The following is a 24172-nucleotide window of genomic DNA, read 5'->3' as shown; positions in this document are numbered from 1 at the left end:
CCCAAAGGAAGGGATGCCAGGAAGAACATTCACATACATCCACATAAACATACATATCCTTGACCCAGCAGTTCCATTTCTATGATGAAAATGTAGCACTATTATTGTGTACCAGACACTGTTTGACTTTACATGAAATAACTCATTTAATCTTCACAATATCTCTATGAGGTAGATACTACTATTTACTATTATCCAATTTCATGAATGCAGAAACTGAGACAGAAAAATTAAGTAACTTGTCTAAAGCCAGAACTACTAAGAGGCAAAACTAAGAATCAAGCCCAGACTACGTGGCTCCATCCCACACTTTATCTATTCTTGTAGAAACAGGGTCCCACTCTGTCACCTAGGCTAGAGTACAGTAGTGCAATCAAGGCTCACTGGAACCTCAAATTCCTGGTTTGAAATGATCGTCCCACCTCAACCTCCCAATTTGCTGGGATTACAGGAGTGAGCCACCACATCTAGTTCATCCCACACTTCTAACTTTTCTACTACTAAACTTTACTGCCTCTCTATTGATCCTGAGAAATTAAAAATCAATGCAAAAATCTGGCTAGAACAATTCATCACAGCACTATTTATAATAGCAAAAATTTGAAAATAAAATTGTCTAATCATGAGATTAATTGATAAACTAATTTACTTTAAATTATATATTAAAATGATAAAAACATTTCGCAGTTAATAAAAATTAATGTTGTTATGTTTTATATACACAAAGTTGTCCCTGGAACAACTCAAGGGTTAGGTGCACCAACCCCTGTGCAGTCGAAAATCTACATATAACTTTTGACTCCCCAAAAAACTTTACTAATAGCCTACTCTTGACCAGAAGCCTTACAGATAATATAAACAGTAGATTAATACATAGTGTTAATGTTTATATGTATTAAATAATATATTCCACAATAAAGCAGATTAGAGAAATGAAAATGTTATTAATAAAATCATAAGAAAACACATTTACTATTCATTAAGTGGAAGTAGATGAGCACAAAGGTCTTCATCCTTATTGTCTTCATGTTGAGTAGGCTGAGAAGGAGGAAGAGAAAGGGTTGTTCTTGCTGTCTCAAGGGTAGCAGAGGCAGAAAAAGATGTGTATAAGTGGACCCACGCAGTTCAAATCCATGTTGTTGAAGGGTCAACTGTATACAGAATATGGAAAGCTTCCAATAACATGCAGTTAAGTTTTAAAAACACAGCTTATATAAATGGATAGATGCTATAAATATGTATTTAAGAAGTAAAATTAGGCTGGGCAGGGTGGCTCACACCTGTAATCCCAGCACTTTGGGAGGCTGAGGCAGGTGGATCATGAGGTCAGGAGATCGAGACCATCGTGGCTAACATGGTGAAACCCGTCTCTACTAAAACAGAAAAAAATTAGCCGAGCATGGTGGCAGGTGCCTGTAGTACCAGCTACTCAGAGGCTGAGGAAGGAGAACAGCATGAACCAGGGAGGCAGAGCCTGCAGTGAGCCAAAATCGTGCCACTGCACTCCAGCCTGGGCGACAAACCGAGACTCCATCTCGGAAAAAAAAAAAAGAAAAAGAAAAAAAGTAGTAGTAAAATTAATGATACATATATATGTATATGGATGCACACAGAAATCTCTGGAAATACATATGTTAAAATGTCAGCAGTATGCCACTTCTTACCCACTGGAGTGGTTATGATCAAAAAGACAGAATAACAAGGGAGTAGCAATTGCAAAATCAAGGACAGCAATCTTGATTCTTTAGGAGAATGACAAGTAGTTCACTATAGCTAAGGCTAACTTATTTACTAGTTACTCACTACTCACACAATTTCCTTCAGTCTTGCAACAATTTCTTCAATAACTTCAAACCTCATGAGCCACAAGTACAAACAACCCTGGGCAAACACGGTGATTTCACCATACCATTTCTTTAAAATTATTCATTAAAAACCAAAAATACCAGGCCAGGCACACTAGTTCACACCTGTAATCCCAGCACTACCAAAGTGCGCACTCACAAGTTCAAGACCAGCCAGGGCAACATGACAAAAACCCGTCTCTACTAAAAATACAAAAATTACCCACGCATGGTGGCATGCACCTGTAGTCCCAGCTACTTGGAAGGCTGAGGTTGGCTTGATCCTGGGAGGCAGAGGCTGCAGTGGGCTCTGCAGATGACACCACTGTACTCCAGCCTAGGCAACAGAGCCAGACCTTGTCTTAAAATAACAACAATAATAATAATAACAACAGGCCAGGCACGGTGGCTCATGCCTGTAATCCCAGCACTTTGGGAGGCCGAGGTGGATGGATCACTTGAGGTCAAGAGTTCAAGACAGCCTGGCCAACATGGTAAAACCTCATCTCCACTAATACAAAAATTAGCCAGGAATGGTGGCCCATGCCTGTAATCCTAGCTACTGTGGAGGCTGAGGCAGGAGAATCGCTTGAACCTGGGAGGCAGAGGTTGCAGTGAGCCAAGATTGCGCCACTGCACCTCAGCTTGGGTGACAGAGTGAGACTCCGTCTCCAAAAAAATAATAATAATAATAAAATAACTAAATAAATCCCTGGAGTGAGCCTTTATGGAACATGTAAATAAAAGACTGTTCTGTTTTAGTTTTTGAATTAGATTATTTGATAACTAATTATTCTGTTTAATTATTAGTAGAAAGAACAGACCCATTATACAAAGCGGAGTCAAATGAAAGGGATAGGACAGCTTTCAGAAATCATTACTTTAACTTAATTGCACAAGTTAAATCAGTCCAGGATCTAGATGTTTTTGAACTCGAACTACTGTTTTTTAAAAAACTGCTTCAACATTCATGCTTCCTACGTAATAAAAATGGTATCATTATTTGTTCAGATTAAAATCAAACAGGAAAGACTGCAATGAATCAGTTAAAAATAAATATGAGCATATACTTCTAGAGAACTTATTTTTCTTGTAAAAGATACAGAAAATATAAAGCTTATTTAGCTGTGCTTTGATTTGTACATGAATGTTATGACCACGTTTCTAGGTAACATCAAAGTTTTGTCAACGCTAGGACCATGGGTGGCAAACAGGTACAAAAACAAAGATGTCCCTTCCCACACTGCTGGATGTGTCCCTCTTCTTCTTGTGCTACATTATAATGTAGCAGACCAGTTAGTGCTGTAGTTTAAGGCCTTGGGTAAGAAATGGAATATCTCCTGAAGCATAGTACTGGTATCAATCATACAGAAAAGAAACAGACATTTGAATGGAAAACTAGAACCAGGAAAATGGACCTCATTAGATAGACCTGACAGGAATGGGCTGTCTGTCTGGCCACCATCTAGGGCCTAGACTTAAGGAAACATGTTGACAGGCAAGATGACCTTCATCATATGACGGCAGACCACAAACTAGGCAGGGTGGAATCCCTTTAGGACACTACAGACTGAAAAGGAGGAAACTATACCTTGCAAACCAGACAATTGACTTAAAAGTTATCCTCTGGTTTCATTATCTTATTTTTAACCTTTAGAAAAGTTTTATTTCACTGCTGCAGCTGTGCCTCAGCAAATAAAGGGATGAATGATTTGGCAGTGGGAGTTAGGCCAGAAGGTTAGGAAAAAGTGGCACTCCATGAGATCACTGGAGAAATAGAAGAATTGGAGCTTTGAGTTCAAGCCAATCCTTCCCATGTGGAGGCAGGCGCTCCTTCCCCTGCCAACCTTGGAGGACTAGGGTTTCCTTTTATTAAGAGAATTTAAAAGTTTCTGTTCAGGTACCTAGAACCAAATTCATTGTGACAAAATCTGAAGAGATATGGACTACATTCAAGAGTCAGCAGGTTTCTGTAGTGTTTAAAATTACAGGGTTTCATTTTATTAAGGGTTTCATTTTATTAAGATAATTAGAAAGTTTCATTTTATTAAGAGAATTAGAAAGTTTCAGCTGGAGTAGTGGCTCACACCTGTAATCCCAGCACTTTGGGAGGCCGAGACAGGCAGATCACCTGAGGTCAGGAGTTCGAGACCAGCCTGGCCAACACAGTGAAACCCCGTCTCTACTAATAATACAAAAATGAGCTGGGAGTGGTGGTGGGCACCTGTAATCTCAGCCACTCAGGAGGCTGAGGCAGGAGAATCACTTGAACCTAGGAAGTGGAGGTTGCAGCGATCCGAGATTGTGCCACTGCACTCCAGCCTGTGTGACAGAACAAGACTCCATCTCAAAAAAAAAAAAAAAAAAAGAATTAGAAAGTTTCTGTTCAAGTACCTAGAAACAAATTCATTGTGACAAGATCTGCAGAGATATGTACTACATTCAAGAGTCAGCGAGTTTCTGTAATGCTTAAAATTTTTAACAAGTATGTATTACTACAGTAAGTAAAACAGTTTAGCATAGACACGTCAGTGGAAGCAATATGCAAAAGAATATGCAGGAGCATGCACCAGAAATGTGCAGCAGAACCACCACCATCCTGGTTACGAATTATAAGTAAAAATTGGGTAGAAAAATAGATGAGCAGCAGTTTCCAAATCACATGGACACGTGAACTCAATAGCCAGGGAGAAAGAATCAGTCAGAAACTAAGTCTATAAGGAGGTAAAGTCAAATGTGACTAAAACAAAACACACAGTTTGTAGAGAAAGGAGACCAAGAAAAGAGAGAGAAGAGAAAAAAAAAAAGAGAAAGAACACCAGACAACCAATCTGAAAGCAAAGGCAATTAACCTGGTTCCTTTGAAAACCAGTACTTTTCCCAAGGTGTTGCCCCCATTTGTGCATGTAACTATAAAAGCACGATATGGCTTTAAAAGTCTTTAGTGACAAAACTCTAAATTCTAAGACCAAAGTATATTTTATTCTCTGTTGGAGCATCTTGATGGGTATGACACCCATCTCTGCATGATTTCCTACTTACACAAGATAAAACTAAAATATTTTAAGTTATTTGTAGGATGTACTGAATATTGTTTCACTATTCATGTCCTCAGTTTCTACGGTAAAACACATGTATACCTTACAAAACTAAAATTACTTTTTACTTACATGACTTGTCATTAACTTGTATTCTATGGTTTAACATTCTATCATTAATTTAAAAAAAAAAAGTATCCCAATCCTCCTCATTTCCAAGGCTGCAACACAATCTTAAAACAAAACAAAAAATCCAATACACTAGAAGGGGTAAAACAAAAATTGCTTCTTGGGGAACTATTCATTATTTCAAAATAAATATTTTAACATAAAATTCTATAGGCTCTATCCATTTTTAATCATACATATCAGTGAGAGTCTACTAGGTGACTTCTTAAGTCAACATTTAAGAGTGAGGAAAAAATGTGATGTTTCATTGCTGTCTCTAAATTTATGTGGTATTCATAACACTACAGATTACAACACACTATACAGGTTTCAACATTTGAAAATTCTCTGGAGTTGTAATACTACACTACAGATTACAACATGCTATACAGGTGTCAACATTTGAAAATTCTCTAGAGTTGTAACCATAGTTAAAAGCAAAGCATTAAATTCAAGAAGCTTGAAAAGAAACAATGTTTTCTGAGAATGATCTTCTAACAGTAGTCAATTTGCATAGTTTTTTACTTCCCACAAAAATACTTTACTGATAAGGGGAAAAATTATTTTCTACCATAATTAGGAATCTGGACTTACCTGTTATGCCAAAAACAGCAACCATACTTTGCAACAAAAAAAAAATTTGCAAAAGCATTTTCAATCTTCCTGACTACCAAAGTTTCCACTACCAAAAGTGAAAACACTTTTAAACCTTCCTGTGTAACAAGTTTTAAATTTTCTTTTATGTATTTGTATCAATTTTATCATGTGTGGCTGCCAAAATATCAAGAATTTCAACCCCAGAGATGAAGGACAGACGAAACACAATGTAAAGTGGTTGGCCTGGAAAAACAGTTGGAAAAAAACCTGTTTTGGCTGCTCTAATATAATCTTCGTTTATTACTTATTAGTTTTCCTCTTATGGTCCCAATATTCCAGCCAAATTGAGAATCTACTCATTGTTTATCAATTCAGTGCCTTTGCCACTACTCATCTTAACCTCCCAGTCCCCACAATGTATTTATAGACAAAAGTTTTTATTTAAAGCCAGAAACTGTGTTCAAGTTTCATTTAATCCCTTTTAATTCCATTCATGATCAGTATGAACATGGGCAAATTATTTAACCTTTATGCACCTTCAAGGATAACTCAGTGTAACCATGAAGAGTCGATGCAATAATGTGAACACACTCAATTTTTTTTAATGAATGAATATTCAATCTGATAGTCTCTGCTTGTAAAGCAAGTGTATAAGAAATAAATGTAGGCTGTGACACTAGATCCAAAGAAAGTATCTACTGGTTATCAATATAATAATACAGAGAAAACAGGTGGCACTAGTAATTTAAAGTTAGAACAAAGAACACAACACAAATTTAAGCCTTTCTTAAAACTGTGTAAAGCAGGCTTGGCACAATGGCTCATGCCTGTGATACCAGCACTTTGGGAGGCCAAGGCAGGAGGATCCCTTGAGGCCAGGGGTTCAAGGCCAGCCTGGGAACATAGGAAGACCCCATCTCTACAAAAACATTAAAAAAGACAGTGCCACTGCACTCCTGCCTGGGCAACTGAGTGAGACCCTGTCTCAAAAACAACAACAAAAAAACAAAAACAAAAACAAAAAAACTGTAATCCCAGCACTTTAGGAGGCTGAGGTGGGCAGATTGCTTGAGCCCAGGAGTTAGAGACCAGCCTGGGCATCACAAAGACTCTGTCTCTAAACAAGCAAACGAACAAACAAAAATCATGCAAAGCTATGTATCTGTCTTCCAAGGAATTATGAACTTTCTACAGCATATTTTTCAATGAAGTATTTAGAGTGGATGCTGATTTAACTTATAATGTTGTGAGAATGATTTCTATTTCATATATTTGGCTTTTTGAATAATTTTGTTTGTTGCAAAATAAAAAATTAAGCCTATTTAGCACTGTTCTATCCAGATAAATTTCCTAATATTTACAAACTACTATTATTATAAAGACCGCATGAACCATTGTGTTTGTGGTGAGTTGAACAGCGTTTTCCAAAAATTCACGTCCATCAGAAAGAATCTCATAATGTGACTTTATTTGGAAATAGGGTCTTTGTGGATATAATTAGTTAAGGACCTTCTGATGAAAATTATCATGGATTTAGGGTGAGCCCTGAATCCAATGATTAGCATCTTTATAAAAGAAAGGAAAGGGAGATTTAGACACAGTAACAGAGAAGATGGCCACGTGATGAGAGAGAAAGCGATTAGAGTTATGCTACCACAAATCAAGGAACACCTGGGGCCACCAGATGCTGGAAGAGGGAAAGGAAGGATCCTCCTCTAAATCCTTCAAAGAGACTAAGGCCCACCTGTCACCTTAATTTCAGACTTCTAGTCTCCAGATTGTGAAAGAATGGTGTTTGTTTTAAACCACAAGTTTGTAGTAATTTGTTACATCAACCCCAAGAAACTAGCACAGTGTTGGAGCTTAACTAAGTACTACTGTTAAAACATTTTTGGCTGGGCGCGGTGGCTCACGCCTGTAATTCCAGCACTTTGGGGAGGCCGAGGCGGGCGGATTACCTGAGATCAGGAGTTTGAGACCAGTCCGGCCAACATGGTGAAACCCTGTCTCTACTAAAAATACAAAAATATTAGCCGGGCGTGGTGGCAGGCGCCTGTAATCCCAGCTACTTGGGAGGCTGAGGCTGGAGAACAGCTTGAATCAGGGAGGCAGAGGTTGCAGTGAGCCAAGACCGGCAGGCGCCTGTCCCAGCTACTTGGGAGGCTGAGGCTGGAGAACAGCTCGCAATCAGGGAGGCAGAGGTTGCAGCGAACCGAGACCGCACCCCATTGCACTCCAGCCTGGGCAACAAGAACAAAACTCCATCTCAAAAAAAAAAAAAAAAAGAAATACAATTCCAGCAACACAATGATTTAATTAATGCTTTCACTTTCCTAACAGTTTTTAATAAAAATGATCTTTATCATATTGGGCATAACAACCTATAATCTACAAATTAACCTACAATTGGGAATAAAACTACTCAAAAAGTTATTTCAAGGCTAGGTGCAGTGGCTCTGGCACACTCTTGCAATCTCAGCACTTTGGGTAGCCAAGGTGAAAGAATGGCTGAGGCCATGAGTTTGAGGCTGCAGTGAGCTATGATTGCACTTCTGCAGGCATTCCAGCCTGGGCAACAGAACAAGACCCCGTGTCTTATTAAAAAAAAAAAAAAAAAAAAGGCCAGGCGTGGTGGCTCATGCCTGTAATCTCAGCACTTTGCAGGGCTGAGGTGGGTGGATCACCTGACGTCAGGAGTTTAAGACCAACCTGGCCAACATGGTGAAACCCTATCTCTAATAAAAATATAAAAACTTAGCCGGGTGTGGTGGCGGGTGCCTGTAATCCCAGCTACTCAGGAGGCTGAGGCAGGAGAATTGCTTGAACCCGGGAGGCGGAGGCTGTAGTGAGCTGAGGTCGCACCATTGCATTCTAGCCTGGGCAACAAGAGCGAGACTCCATCTCAAAAAAAAAAAAAAAAGTTATTTCAAGAGGTTAAGTCTCTTGGAATTCATTATTTAGATACTAGTACCTGAAATTTAAAAGCTTACCCTGAAACTTCTTGGCACACATCACCACTATCTTCCCAATACCTCCCTGTCCGTTAGCGCTAAGTTTACCTGTAGATTTCCAGTTTTATTATATGCCTATGTGACTTGTCGCCTCCCACAGTGTCCTTACACCTGATCAGTGATATGTTTTTTTTTTTTGAGACAGAGTCTCCCTCTGTCGCCCAGGCTGGGGTGCAATGGTGCGATTTCAGCTCACTGCAACCTCCACCTCCTGGGTTCAAGTGGTTCTACTGCCTCAGCCTCCTGAGTAGCTGGAATTACAGGTGCACGTCACCACGCCCGCCTAATTTTGGTATTTTTAGTAGAGACGGGGGTTTCACCATGTTTGTCAGGCTGGTCTCGAACTCCTGACCTCATGATCCGCCTGCCTCGGCCTCCCAAACTGCTGGGATTACAGGCCTGAGCTACCACGCCCAGCTGATCAGTGATATGTTTTAATGTACATCATTATAGAATACAGTTTTCAGTATCATTTATCTGAAATGTTTGGCATCAGAAGTGTTTCAGGATTCCTTTGGATTTTTAAATATTTGCATTATACTTACCAGTTGAGTATCTCTAATCCAAAAATCCGAAATCCAAAATGCTCCAATGAGCATTTCCTTTGAGTGTCATGTCAGTGCTCAAAAAGTTTCAGATTTCAGAGTATTTCAGATTTTCAGATTAGGGATACTCAACCTGTATCTCCAAGATTAATGAAATGACAATTTTATTTTCCAAAGTACACACTCTAGAGGGGATGACTAAGAGCTGGACTGATAATATTTGTATTCCCAATACATGTGCTTGAGACCCTCACATCCTAAGGAACTTTATTCCTATACATACTATCCCCACTTTCTCCAGCATCAACTGTTCTCATTCCATTGATTTCCACTCTTCTGCCTTTAAAATGGTCACATCTATTCCACACATTTTTTAAAACTCTCATTGTATCTTATTAAGTCTGAAATTTAATTCAACGAACATGTTACTGAGAGCAATAAAAAGCCAGGTAACTCTGGGATACAAAAAATTGTCTTTTTACCCTGAAGAATAAGCATTCAAAGTTTTCCAACCAGATACTCTTACCTCTCAAAATCAGATTACTGAAACAAATCATCTTAATATGCTGCCTCTACTTCCTATTCTTCATCCTGCTAAAATTCTACAATATGGTTTACAACACAACATTCCAGCTGAAACAATTTAGGGGTAAAACTACCCTTGATACAGCATGGTGTACTGGAGTATGGGCATGAGAAAACTTTTAGGACAGGATTTACCACTCAATAGCTGTGTAACTACCCACAGGTAACAACTGGGGATTGGGGGTGGGGGAGGCGGGCAGCCTTCACTGGTTTCTCCTTACCCAAAAATTGGACAGAAATAGAGTATGTGTACAGTTAACTTTCAGCCCTAAAGTTTTGTGAAATGCAAAGCTTTTCATTAACTCCTCATCTTACTGATCACTATCTGCCACACCTGACACTAAGAAATACTCCTTCACTTTCTATGACTTTTCTGATCTCGCCTTCTTCTGTGTATCTGGATTTAGATTAGCCACATGAAGCAATAAACTCAAATTTATAGTGGTTTAAATATACAAGATTATAGCCTTTCATGTCAAAATAAATAAATAATTTTATAATTCATATTAAAATAATAAAATAAATCCAGAGGGTAGCTATCCAGGTCTGCTATGACAATCCCACTATAAGTCATTAGGGACTCAGGTTCTTTCTAGCTTTTTGCTCTGATATACCTAGGGTTTGGGCCTTACCCTCTTGGCCCAAGATGGCTGCTGGGCTGCAGCCTTCATATCAGAATGCCAGTCTTAGGAAAAAGAAAAGCTAGGAAGGCATACCCTCACCATTTAAGAACACTTATAGGATACTACATTCATCATTTCCACTTACATCCAACTGACTAGAACTTACTCACTGCTTATAGCTGTCAGAAACTTGAAAAGAGTCTCTCTTCGGCATGTCCACATGATTAGTCAAAACCATCAAGGAGAAGAATCGCCATGGAGAACCAAATGTCTCTTCCAAACTCTCCAAACCCTTCTGTGGTTCCTTTTCTTTTACATCCTCTTATCAATAGTGTTTCCAAAGCTTGGTTCTTGGTACTCTATTCTTCTGTCTCTACGCCAACTTCTTGGGGACACCTACACAATTTCATAACTCTATATACCCTAATGACTCTCAAGTCTTTGCACCCAGTCCTTACCTGTCCCATCTTTTGAAGTCTCCACTTGGATAGCTACAAAATAAGCACCATTCTATGTCAAGCGCACAAACACAAATAAGTAATTTTAAAAGAAAAACATTCTCATTCTTCCAATTTAAGTCACAACATCACAAGTACCCCAGATCCCCAGATCTGCAATTTTGAAGTTGCCTCTGACTCCTCTTTCCATTTTCAACAAGCCATGAGTTGCAGGTCATATTAAACTTCTAAAAAGAAATGAAACAAACTGGACTACATGAGGTTTATATAGCATATGACTTGGGGCATGCATTCATTAAAATGACTACGGCCCCCACAACTCTACTATAATGTTCTAAAGTTATCCTAATTATTAAATCCATAAGCCTATTTTTAGTCCTTATTATACATGACATTTTCAGCACATTTGACATTTGCTATTTCCTCCTCCTCAAAATTCTCTATACCCAGGGTTTCCATGAGACCATATCATGCTATATTGATTCTTTTGCAATACCTCTGACTACTTCTATTTAGTTTCCAGGCTGCCACTGCTTTATCTACCTTTTGAATATTGATTTTTCTCTGAGTACAATTCTGAGGCCACTCTTCTTTTCACTCTATGCACATTTCCTACGCAATCTCACGTTTTTCTTCATATTTGACAATCAGCTGGCTACTGACAATTGCCAAGTTAAATCTCTATCTTCACTTTTCTCCTTACCTCCTGACTCACGTCTAAACACCTAAATGACATCTCTACCTTGATCATAGACTGTCACCTTTCACTCAGCATTTCCTTCCCTCATCCAAATTCATTTCTTCTCCTGAATTCCCTATTTGTATCCATAGCATCACGACACATATTACCCAAGCTACAAACTTTGTTAGCCTCATCCACTCTTTCTACTTTACCCCTCACATTCATTCATTACTAAGTTTTACTAACCTCAACTTTCAAATTTCTCTAGCATCCACACCTTCCTTGCCATTTCCACCATAAAAACGCTTGAGCTTTCTCATACTGGTCTTTCTCCCTTCAGTTCATTGCCATTTGAGTCACATTTCTGTTGTTTATTGCTTTTCAAGAGCTACCGTTTTTCAACAGACCCTACCATCTATAGATTAAAGGCTAAATTCTATAGCCTGATGTACAGAGCTTTTCCCAATTGTCAACCCACTCAGGCATCAAAGCCCATCTCAGTTTCCATCTACATTCACTTCTCCATTCCTGTAACAAGACATTCACACACACACATTTTTCCTCTATGCCTATAATCTCCTCTGTCCTCTTTTCCACATAGCGAATGTTTATGCAAACTATACAACTTGGTTTAAACATCACCTCTCATAAGAAGTATTCTCTTTTTCCCTCAGTAAAGTGGGTCCATCCTCCTGAAATAATTTATCATTACTTGTTTCAAGATTCTGTCCACTAATGACTAGGTTAGGGATAGAGTTTTAATCTTGACTCATTTGTATCTAGCCTAGCACTTAGCACAATGCCTGGAAAGCAATAAATAACTGTTAAATCGGTGAATCCCAAATGGTTCTTGACAGGTGGCAACAAACAGCAACTAGAAAATACCAACTACTTCAGGGGAGAAAACTCAAGCTATGTATTACAATGGTTTAATCACAATCAATTATCAATTTTTTACAATGTCTCAAAATGTATTTCAGGTGTTATACATAAATTTACATTCTAGCTTATCTCACTTATACTGCTTAGATAAATACTGCTTAAATACTGATTAAATGCCTAAGAAACATGTCAAACATTCTCTAATATATATATATATATATATTTTTTTTTTTTGAGACGGAGTCTCGCTCTGTAGCCCAGGCTGGAGTGCAGTGGCCGGATTTCAGCTCACTGCAAGCTCCGCCTCCCGGGTTCACGCCATTCTCCGGCCTCAGCCTCCAGAGTAGCTGGGACTACAGGCGCCCGCCACCTCGCCCGGCTAGTTTTTTGTATTTCTTTAGTAGAGACGGGGTTTCACCGTGTTCGCCAGGATGGTCTCGATCTCCTGACCTCGTGATCCGCCCGTCTCGGCCTCCCAAAGTGCTGGGATTACAGGCTTGAGCCACCGCGCCCGGCTCTCTAATATATTTAAGCAGATTGATATGAAAAAAATACAAGAACTTCAAATGATTAACATAATTGACTCCAGATGAAATACCACCAAGATAAATGAATTATAAATGTATTAATGGACAGCAGAAATAAAAAAAAGTAAAGGCATATAAAATAATTAACCCAGGTAGTCATTATCAATTTTTCTGGACAAATCTCAGTAAAAGAAAGTAAAAACAATAAGAAAAATATGGTTGGCTAAATAACCACATATTAGAAGCTAATGATATTTCCTAATTATTCTGCCATAGTACACAGGCAGAGTCAGAAAAACAAGGTCTTAATTTCAAATTATCAAAACCAAACTGTCATAAAAAATCAGTGGTTTTCAAGCTATGTTCTCCTCAGCCATAACAGCATTATAAGAACACAAAACTGGAAACAAGGTCCAATAGTAAAGTGACTAAGTTAAAATGATACACTCAAATTATATAATAATACAGCCACTGGACATTATGTTTTTCTAAAATTTTATAAAATAAATTTTCCTTATGTCATTAATAGTTTTTAAAAAGATAGTAAGGGTATCTATCTTTCTTATAGCTTTTTTAATTGAACTTTTAATTTTGAGATAGTTGCAGATTTACACATAATTGTAAGAATTAATACAGAAACCATGTACCTTTTACCCAGTTCCCCCCATTGGTGACATCTTGCAAAATTAAATTACAAAATCACCACCAGGATATAATAGAATCCACCAATCTCATTCACATTTCCTCAGTTTTACCTATACTCATTTGTGGTTGTAAGTGTGTATTTAGTTCTATGCAATTTTTTCATACATGTAGATATAGGTATCCACCACCCAGTCAAAATATAAAAGTTTTATCACCACAAAAATTCCTCCCGATTACTCTTTTATAACCACATCCACCTGCCAACCTCCTTTTTTATAGCTTTTTTCCCCATATTTTCAACAACTGTGTGTTCATTCTGTGTTATCTTTGTTAACTACCTATGATGTACCAGGCACCCTTCTTTCTTTTTTTTTTTGAGACGGAGTCTCGCTCTGTCGCCCAGGCTGGAGTGCAGTGGCCGGATCTAGCTCACTGCAAGCTCCGCCTCCCAGGTTCATGCCATTCTCCTGCCTCAGCCTCCCGAGTAGCTGGGACTACAGGCGCCCGCCACCTCGCCCGGCTAGTTTTTTGTATTTTTTAGTAGAGACGGGGTTTCACCGTGTTAGCCAGGATGGTCTCCATCTCCTGACCTCGTGATCCACCCGTCTCGGCCTCCCAAAGTGCTGGGATTACAGGCTTGAGCCACCGCGCCCGGCCCCTTCTTTCTATATAATTCAAATAGCATGCATTACCTCTTTTTTCCAGTTTGTAAAAGAAATTTTTCAAAAGACAAGGGGTTTTTGCTTTTGTTTTTGAGACGGAATCTTGTTCTTTCACCCAGGCTGGAGTTTGTTCCGTTACCCAGGCTGGAGTACAATGGCACAAACACAGCTCACTGCAGCCTCGCCCTCCTGGGCTCAAGTAATGCTCCCACCTCAACCTCCCAAGCAGCTGGGACTACAGGCATCCATCACCACACCTGGCTAATTCATTTTTACGTTTTTTTATTTTTTAGTAGAGACGAGGTCTCACTATGTTGCCCAAGCTGGTCTCAAATTCCTGGGCACAGCCTCCCAATTACAGGTGTGAGCCAACTGCACCTAGCTGAGTTTGGTTTTTTTTTTTTAATCCAATTATAAAATATAAATATTTAAAAATTCAACTGCAAGTATTGTTAATTGCAAAGACACTTTAGGAACAAAAATAAAGAGTGTATCATTTGGCCAGTGAGGTGGCTCATGGCTGTAATCCCAGTGCTTTGGGAAGTTTAGGCAAAAGGAGTGCTTGAGGCCAGGAGTTCAAGACCAGCCTGGGTAACATGGTGAAACCCCATCTCTACAAAAAATACAAAAATTAGCCGGGCATGGTGGCGTGCACCTGTAGTCCCAGCTACTCAGCAGGCTGAGGTGGGAGGATGAATTGAGCCCGGGAGATAAAGGCTTCAGCAAATTGTGATTGTGCCACTGCCTTCCTGCCTGGGCAACAGAGTGCAACGAAAGGTAAACGGAAAGGGAAGGCAAGGCAAGGAAGAGAGGGGAGAGGGGAGGAAAAAGGGAGGGAGGGACAGACTTGTATCTAGAATTAGAAAAAAAAATCTCAATAATACTGAGGCAGGAGAATAGGGTCTGGTGGCAGGGAACCTAAGGACTTTGTAGAACTAAATCAAACAGAAAAACCCCAACTTTCTACATCCAAGTAAATAATTGTGTAACTTCACTTCAGCTATGTCAGGAAACATCTTCTTTATTTGCATAGGGTGTACACCAAGTAAATAACTTTGTAACTTCACTTCATCCTCTTCATTTACATAAGGCATACACAGCATAACCAATGAGAAACCTCTACAGGGTATTTAAATCCCAGAAAATTCCATAACCAGCACTCTCAAGCTGCTTGCTCAAGCCCATTCCCACCCTATGGAGTGTACTTTCATTTCAATAAATCTGTGGCTTTTCTGTCATTGCTTTGTTTGTGCATTTTGTCCAATTCTTTTTTCAAAATACCAAGAACCTGGACACCCTCCACCAGTAACAGTAAGAAGTCAAACAACCCAATAAAAAGAGCACAAATTTGATCAGACACTTTACAAAAAAATACATAAATGGCAACAAGCACTTGAAAAGGTGTTCAACATCATTAGTCACCAGGAAAACACAAACTAAAACCACAAATGAGGTATGTTAAGAGAGTAGATCTCTTTTTTGAAGGAAAAAAGCCTGTTGCCCACGCTGGTCTCAAAATCCTGGACTCAAGCAATCCACCCACCTCAGCCTCCCAAAGTGCTGGGATTACAGGCATGAGCTACTGCACCCTGCCAAGACAGATTTTAAATTTCTTCACCATAAACACACATACACACACACACACACAGGGTAACTATGTGAAGTGATGGATATGTTAATTACCTTGACTGTGGTAATCATTTCACAATGTATACATGAAACATCACACTGTCCACCATAAATATATATGATTTTTATTTGTAAATTACACCTCAATAAAGCTAGGGGAAGTTTTTTTTGTTTGTTTTTTTTTTTAAAGACAGAGTCTTGCTCTGTCGTCAGGCTGTAGTGCAGTGGCACGATCTCTGCTCACTGCAATCTCCGCCTCCCGAGTTCAAGCCATTCTCCTGCCTCAGCCTCCCAAGTAGCTGGGACTACAGGCGCCCGCCACCACCCCCAGCTAATTTTTGTATTTTTAGTAGAGACGGGGTATCACCATGTTGGCCAGGATGGTCTCGTTCTTCTGACCTGGTGATCCACCCACCTCGGCCTTCCAAAGTGCTGGGATTACCAGCGTGAGCCACTGTGCCCAGCCTGTTTTGTTTTTTGTTTTTGTTTTTAGTGAAAGCAAGTTTATTAGAGAAGTTAACAAAAAAAAAAATGGCTACTCCACAGGCGGAGCAGCCAAAAATATTTTTAAGTAATAGATTAAATTTAAAAATAACTAGAACTCTCATACATTGCTAGTGAAAATGTAAAATGGAACAGCCAATTAGGAAAGTTTGTCAGTCTCATACAAACAAGACACTTACGACCTAGCAATTCTTCTCCTACATATTTACCCAAGAGAAATGAAAACAGGAACATATAAACATTCCAAGATCTGTATGCAAATGTTCAGAACAATTATGTTCACCATAGCCCAAAACTAGAAATTCAAGTGTCCTTCCACTGGTGAAAGGATAAATCGTATCATATTCAGCAATAAAAAGCAACAACTGTCAGTAAATACAACATAGATAAATCTCAACTGTATGATCCTAAGTGAAAAGCCAGATGCAAAAAAACTGTATACTATTTATATGACATTCTAGAAAAGACAAAAACATACAGACAGAAAACAGATCAGTGACTGCCAGATGCTAGAAAGGGAACTGACTACAAAGAGGCATGAGAGGACTTTTTAGAAGCATGAAAATGTTCCCTATCTATCTACCTACCTATTTTTAGAAACGGAGTCTCAATCTGTCACTCAGGCTGGAATACAGTGGAGTGATCATGACTTACCGCAGGTTCAAACTCCTAGGTTCAAGCAATCCTCCCATCTTAGCATCCCAAGTAGCTGGAACTACAGACATGTGCCACCACACCAGGCTACTTTTTTTTTTTTTTTTCAAAGATGGGGCTCACCATGTGGCACAGGCTGGTCTCAAACTCCTGGCCTAAAGCCATCCTCCAACCTCAGCCTCCCAAAGCATTGCCATTATAGATATGAGTCACAGCAGCCAGCCCTATATCTATACCTTGATTGCAGTAGTGGCTACACTAATGTATATATTTATCAAAACTCACTGAAATGTTCACTTAAAAGAGTAAATTTTATTGCACGTAATTTATACTTTATTAGACATTGTTATGGGATCTTTAGGGTGTCACTTTTCTGGCCAGAAACCTGTGGCCGGTGGCGCCTCTGCCTGAGTTTTGCTCAGATCCGCTACGCTTGTTCTGCCCACTCGGCCTGGTAGGCTACACTCAGCTCACGCTACCAGCTTGGACCCCATGCCTCCAAGAAAGACTGGAGTCAGGCGTGGAGCGGTGAGGGGTATGTAAGCGAGCGTACAGTCTGGCCACTGCGCAGTTAGACATGCCAGCTGCTGCCACAGGGTGGGCAGCTCTAGGTACTGGCATGAGTGCCAGCTCTCTGCAAGGCTGTGGCTGGACCAGGTGCACCACAAGCAGCTTCCCTGGCCGGCACCGGGGAATGCAGTGAAACTCAGAAGCTTGAAGATGCCAGGAACCATAGGGCCCCAAAGATGGAGTCACAGCCCTAGCTTGGGGCTTTACAAAAAAATACACAGGTCTGGGCTCCCAGAAGGGCCACAGCTCTTCTCCCCCTTCCTTCACCTGCAACATGGTGAGCAATGGGCATGCTTCAGCTCTGCTTGTGTTACAGCTCTTTTACCCTTGCCATTCAAGGGTCCCAAGTTCTTGTCCTGTGACCAGGAAGAATGAGGTCCTCAGGTAACAAGTGGAGGGTGAGCAAGACAAAGAGGAACTTTATTGAGCAATAGAACAGCTCAAAGACCCACAGTGGGCAGCTCTACTCTGCAGTAGCGTATCCTGATGAGTGTTCAGCTCCTAGCAGAGAGGGTAGCTCCTTTATGCAGGCAGGTCACCCCAGCAAGTATTTTCTCAGCAGTGAGAGTGGTTCCTCTCTGCAGCTGGTCATCCCAACAGGTGTTCAGCTATCAGCAGAGAGGGCAGCTTCTCTCTGCAGCTGGTTGTCCTGCTGTCTGCAGCTCTCAGCAGAGAGGTCCTAGACTAGAGTGGGTGGCTCCTCTCTGCAGGCAGATCGTCCATCATCTCTTCAGCTCTCAGCAGAGAGGGTAACTCCTCTCTGTAACTGGTTGTCTCATCATCTCTCCATTCTCTGCTCTGCTCTGGGCTGAGCCTGCAACTTTTATGGGCCTCAGAGGGCGAAAAGGGCACACCGATTGTCTATTGGTGGGCCCAGAAAAGGTACCACAAGTCCTCACTCTAGTCCATAGGACTGGCAGCCTGGCCCCCAGCCTTCAAGCCCTCCCCAGCCTGAAGGTGGGGCCTCACCAGAGAACTGCTCACTTCCGCCCAGGAGCCTGTCTGCTTCCTGCCGCCATCCATGAAGCCCAGGCTGCTCGCATCAAGGGGTACCTGCAGGCCTGCACCAAGCTGCCCTCAAACCCCTCCCACGGTGCTTGTCAGGGCCCAAAGTCCAGAGGGGGCTGAGGAGGCAGGGGCCTAGTGTGTCAGCGCTGACCTAAGTGTGTACACATCCGGCTGGGCTGTGACAGCACCCTGGTTTGGCCCCTACCCCGCTCCGAGATTGGAGCAGGCACCTCCAAGCCTACAAGGGGAGGAGGGATGCCTTCCCTGGCCCCTAAGAGTGCAAAGAGGCCTGGGTCCACAGCCCCAACTTGGGCAGCTGCAGCTGTGTGGGGTGGGGGACTCCTACTCGTGGCCCCCAACAACACAGGGAGAACTGGGTCCACAGCTCTGACTTGGGTGGCTGCAGGACACCGAGGAGGGCGGAGCTGCTGCCTGCTCCTGGCTTTCGTCAGGTCTGTGGAGTGTGCCCCCTTGTAGCCTGGAGCAGGGGCTCCAGGTTCTCACTGGGCCCAGGCCGGTATCCAGGGCAGAGGCAACATCTCTACCAGCTCCCCCTCACCCAGCTTGTGGCCCTGCCTAGGGGGATGCCTCCAGGAGCAGATTGTGGGTCCTGGGCCCGGCCCTTGGGAGTGTCAGGCCTGGCAATCACCCTGATGCAGGGTGGAACCCAGGGATGCGGCCCTGGGCAGCCCTGCTCAGAGCCTCACTGTGAGGCACAGGAACCTGGTGCCCTCTGCAGGGTGGGTACAGTGACCACGCTGCTGGCCAGGTCCCTGAAGCAGGCACTGCTCCCACTTCCCGCCCCAGACCCCCAAACTGCACCTCCAGCTCCGCCTCCTACTCACACCCTCCCCGCAGCATTGGTGGGCAAGAGTGGTGACACAGGGTCAGGAGCCCGGGAGGCTCTGGCCCTGAGGGCAGGTCCTGCCAGAGGCACAAGGGCGGGGGCGGTACAGTCGGCTATCTCAGGGACACAGGGCACAGGGGACCCACCAGCATGCCTGTTATTCCCACAGCTGCTCCTGACACCACCGCCCGCACCTCCCCATGACTAAAGAAGAATTATCCCAAGTTAAAAAGTTACACATTTCACTATTGACATTCTACAATTTATACAAGCTTCTGGATTGTGTTACTTAAAAAATTAATCTTCCTTCTCCTTCCCTTTTCCTGCTGTGAGAAAAGCAGTTGTCATGGTACCCCTGGGGTGAAGGTGGATCCCTGGGGTGGAGCCTGTCATATTGTCATAGACGAAGAGAGCTAAGGAGGGAGAATGTGTGGTAGGGGAAGAGCCAAACATTTTGCTTCAGAGCCCAAGCATTAAGGCAGGAGGGGGAAACTGGCAAAGGGCACTGGGGTACAACAGAGTGAGAAGGATGTCTTCCAATGGAAGCAGCTCACCGTGGGGTGTCAGAGTCTGAGTGGGGTAAGAAGTGTGTCCACCAACAGTGGAGAGACCAACATGAGGAGTCATAGCCACAGCGCTGGGGGGGGGTGTCCCTGTATTGAAGCATGCTGGTATGGACTCTTAGATCCAGAATGGGGTAGGGGGATGGAGGAGATGTAATGAAGAATCCAAGTCCCAGCAGTGAGAGGAATGGATGGTAGTGAAGATGGGAGACTGAACAATAAGTATATACATTAAGGATAATGGAAGCCAGATTTCTCACTGTCAGTGAAGAACATTACAATATGAAAAAGGAGAAAACTAGAATAGATCCTGGAATATTTTATTGAAATTGGAGGTATCAGTATGAATTCATAGTTTTCAATATACAGAGATAATAAATATAGATATAAATACATATGTATGTTTATGCATACATACCTATACTTACCAGCCCTGACCATTAACAGGACCTGAAAGCAGTAACAACCCAACAGCAATAAACATACTAGCCTTGATTGAGATCTTAGCTTCCAAATGTCATTCTCCACTCAAAGGAACCAGGGATCCCTAAATGGCTGATTCCAGAATCAAGGCAGGGAAGGTACAAGATGAGCCAGGTACAGGTTCTTGTACCAAAAAGTAAAAAGATGTTCTCAAAGAGTGATGGGGATGTACCATAAGAACACAGAAGCCAGCTTGAACAGCTCTCATTGGCCAAATAAAGAACAATTTGAACATCAAAATAAATAATGCTATAGTCTGAATGTTTATGTACTCTCCCAAAATTCATATGTTAAAATCCTAACACCCAAGGTAATGGTATTATGAGGTGAGGACTTTGGGAAGTGATCAGGTCATGGGGGTGGAGCCCTTGTGAATGGGATTAGTTCCCTTTTTAAAGAGACCCCAGAGAGCTCATGTGACCCTTAAGCCTTATGAGGTTAAATTGAGAACATGGCTATGAGGAAGCAGGTCCTCTGACCAGACACTGAACCTGTCAGTCTTAATCTTGGATTTCTCTGCCTCCAGACTGTGAAAAATAAATTTCTATTGTTTGTAAGCCACCCAGTTTGAGGTATTTTTGTTGTAACAGCCCGAATGGACTACGGCAAATAGTAACAGAATATAATCCACTAAACACATACACACACACATACACACACACACACACAAAACCAAGACTCCATGTAGATGTCAATAAATGATTAAGAGTTTAGTGAGGAACAAGATATTTACATAGTTTCAAAGTACATGACAAAAACAATTAACTATTAACTTTATAGTGGAGAAAACTGACAGATATTACTTATATCAAGTAATCAAAGTAAAAATAACAATGAAACAAAGTGAAATTGTGCACCACCTGACAGGATGCAGTGAGCATCACTTCTGTGATATCCTTCCCAAGCACATATTCGTATGTATCTAATCATGAAGGAACAGACAATCCCAAATTGAGGGGCAGCCTCCAAAGTAACTGACCTGTAATTGTTAAATGTCAGGGTCACAAAAGTTAGGAGAAGATAAAGGAAATGTTCCATATTGAGGGAGACAAAAGACACATAACATGCAACACATATTGCTAAACTGGATCCTTTTGCCAGTAAAGAGATTAACAGCACAATCAACAAAACTTGAACCAGTCCGAGAACTAGATGGAGTACTGTATCACTATTCATTTCCTGTTTTGGTTATTGCACTGTGATCATGTAGGAGAACATTCTTGTTTGCAGAAAATGCACATTAAAGTATTCTGGGATGACAGGGCATCAGGTCAACAGCTTCCTCTCAAATTGTTGGGGGTGGGGGAGAATTTTTTCTACCATTCTTGCAACTTTTTTGCAAGTCTGTTATTGTTTCGACACTGTTGGCCGGGAGTGGTGGCTCAAGTCTGTAATCCCAGCACTCTGTGAGGCCGAGGCAGGTGGATGACAGGGTCAAGAGTTCAAGACCAGCCTGGCCAGGATGGTAAAACCCCGTCTCTACTACAAATCCAAAAATTAGCTGGCGTGTTGATGGGCAACTGTAATCCCAGTTACTCCGGAGGCTGAGGCAGAGAACTGCTGGGGTTGTTCTCTGGGAGGCAGAGGCTGCAGTGAACCGAGATGGCACGACTGCACTCCAGCCTGGGCAACAGAGCAAGACTCCGTCTCAAAAAAAAAATATATTGTTTAAAAGTGTGGGGTGGGGGGGCGGCACAATGTCACTAAAAACTAAACAAGGTTAAAAAACTGATTTCCCACACTTAATCTTGACAGAAAAGAAACATCAGACTATGCAAAATTACTAGGAAACAAAATTTTGGAGCCAGAAGTTTAAAAATTTAATATTTCTCTTTAACAACTGACCTCAATCAGGTCATGACTGGTGAGAGACAAAAGAACGTGAAAAGTTCCCACTAAAGGAGAGGAAGTTCTTAGGAGAGGAATGATAAAAGAAACAGTGGACCACGAGTGGGTAGAACAACGGCATTCTGGGCTACCAATGGCTATAACCATCAGGAAAACACAATCTCAGCATCTCTGAAAAATGAAGGGGCTGTAGAGCTGATATCTAAAATTCCTTGCAAATGTGGGACTAGAATTGCCCTGAAATAGAAGTGGTTCCCCAGTTCAATTTGTTATTACATTATGCTTAGCTACACAGGAATACAGAAGAATACAAATACAGAAATAAACGTGCATGAACCCCGAATTCTCTTAAGTTGTGGAAGTCCATCAATTAAAGTATAAAATACAATGCATTTGCCCAATTGTTCCTAAGAAAATTCTGTGACAAAAGAACAATGAAAACACATTAGAGTGAAACAAGATCACCTTCAGCGGTCAGCTGGCTGTCCCTAGTTAAAAGACAAGTCATGTCATTGTTAAGTGACCGTCACATTTGTCCTGAAAGAATAGGGAGCATTTCCTAGAAAGGTGTAAAAGTACAAAGAATCCTTTCCCCTTCCCTGGTACTACGCGTTCCTTAGGACGGTCACTAGGCCCCCAACAGCACAGGGGTGAGGTAGCACTGTACTCTCAGCACTTCCTTTCGGAGAGGACAACCCCCTGCGTCACTGGTTACTCATTCAGGATGCAGGGCAGAAGTTTATCCCTGAGGAACTTAGCACAGTTGGCTCCTGCCCTCCCAGCCTTGCGGTCCTGGGCCCAATCCCAGGGCTCTGCCCCGGGTACCCGGCAGCCTCCAGCGGGAGGGTAGCGAGACCCCAACTCGCCTCCGGCCGGCCCAGCGGGTGCGCCCAGGGGCTGGGCAGACGCGGCTTCTTCCCTCCCACTACCGTCATGCCGGCCCCCACGCCCACCGCCAGGCTCGGCCCAGCCGAGAAGGCCGGACGCCGACCGCCCGCTCCTCCGAGACTCGGCCTGGCCCTCCCCGACGCCCGGCCCCGATGCCCGGCCCCGCGGAGCCCACTGGACAGCGGCCGGGGGGCGGGGAGGCCCGGGGGCGGCGCCGCCCCACACCCTTACCTGGCTTCTCATGGTCATAGCCTACCACGATGAAGTAGTCAGCCAGCCGGGCCATGGCCGCCGCCGCCGCGCTCGGGAAGCGGGTCCCCGTCGCCGCCCTCGCCGCCGCCGCCCACCCGGCCCGGGAGGGCTCAGCATTTTCCCTGCAGCGGCAGTAGCGGCAGCGGCAGCGCTTCAGCCATGTTTGACAACCGAGGCGCGCTCTGCGCTTGCGCGGCGCCTCGTGCCCGCTCCTACCCCGCCCCCACCCGCGCTGGCTCGGCTGCCCCAAGCCCGGGCGGCGAGCCCACCCCAACCCTCGGCTGGCCTCGCGGACTGCTGCACTTGGGGAGTGGGCGGCCAGGCGCGTTCCCGCCACGCGCTGCCAATGCGGCCCCTGGAGGTGGTTTGAGGCCTGGATGTTACTTCACGGCCCCCTCCCCCTCGTTGTTTTTCCTAAAGCAGGGGGTCCTTCCTTCCGCCTTCTCTATTCTGTTTGGATTTGCAAGAAGGGACGTGGAGAGTTGAGGGGTCACTTGGAAAGCTGCTGCTTCTGCTCCCCACCACCACCAAAGATGAAATTCTCCCGCCCTCGGTTGGAAGCAAGGAATTTGCACCGACAGGGCTTTTGCTGCATGTTTCCTGTTTATGTTGTGTAGATGGGAATTTTAGAAACATGCCACCGAGCAGACGGGGGAGGG

The 24172-nt window shown here is 42.7% G+C and overlaps 1 protein-coding gene across 9 annotated transcripts in view; it reads right to left on the bottom strand.

The window, feature by feature from the left end:
• Window positions 1-23697, bottom strand: part of SBF2 (SET binding factor 2) — a 519142-nt gene extending 495445 nt beyond the window's left edge. For all 9 annotated transcript variants that reach the window (XR_012423398.1, XM_045370372.2, XM_045370373.2 and 6 more), the window contains exon 1: window positions 23493-23697. Coding sequence is in view for 7 of the 9 variants with exons in the window: in XM_045370372.2 (XP_045226307.1) it covers window positions 23493-23547 (55 nt within the window). In the remaining 2 variants the exon portion in view is untranslated. The remainder of the gene's footprint in view (window positions 1-23492) is intronic.
• Between the last annotated feature and the right edge of the window lie 475 nt (window positions 23698-24172).

Source organism: Macaca fascicularis, chromosome 14, assembly GCF_037993035.2.
Source record: "Macaca fascicularis isolate 582-1 chromosome 14, T2T-MFA8v1.1".
Classification (NCBI taxonomy): domain Eukaryota; kingdom Metazoa; phylum Chordata; class Mammalia; order Primates; family Cercopithecidae; genus Macaca; species Macaca fascicularis.
Note: the sequence above shows the minus strand (reverse complement) of the source record. Positions and strands in the feature narration are given on the sequence as shown.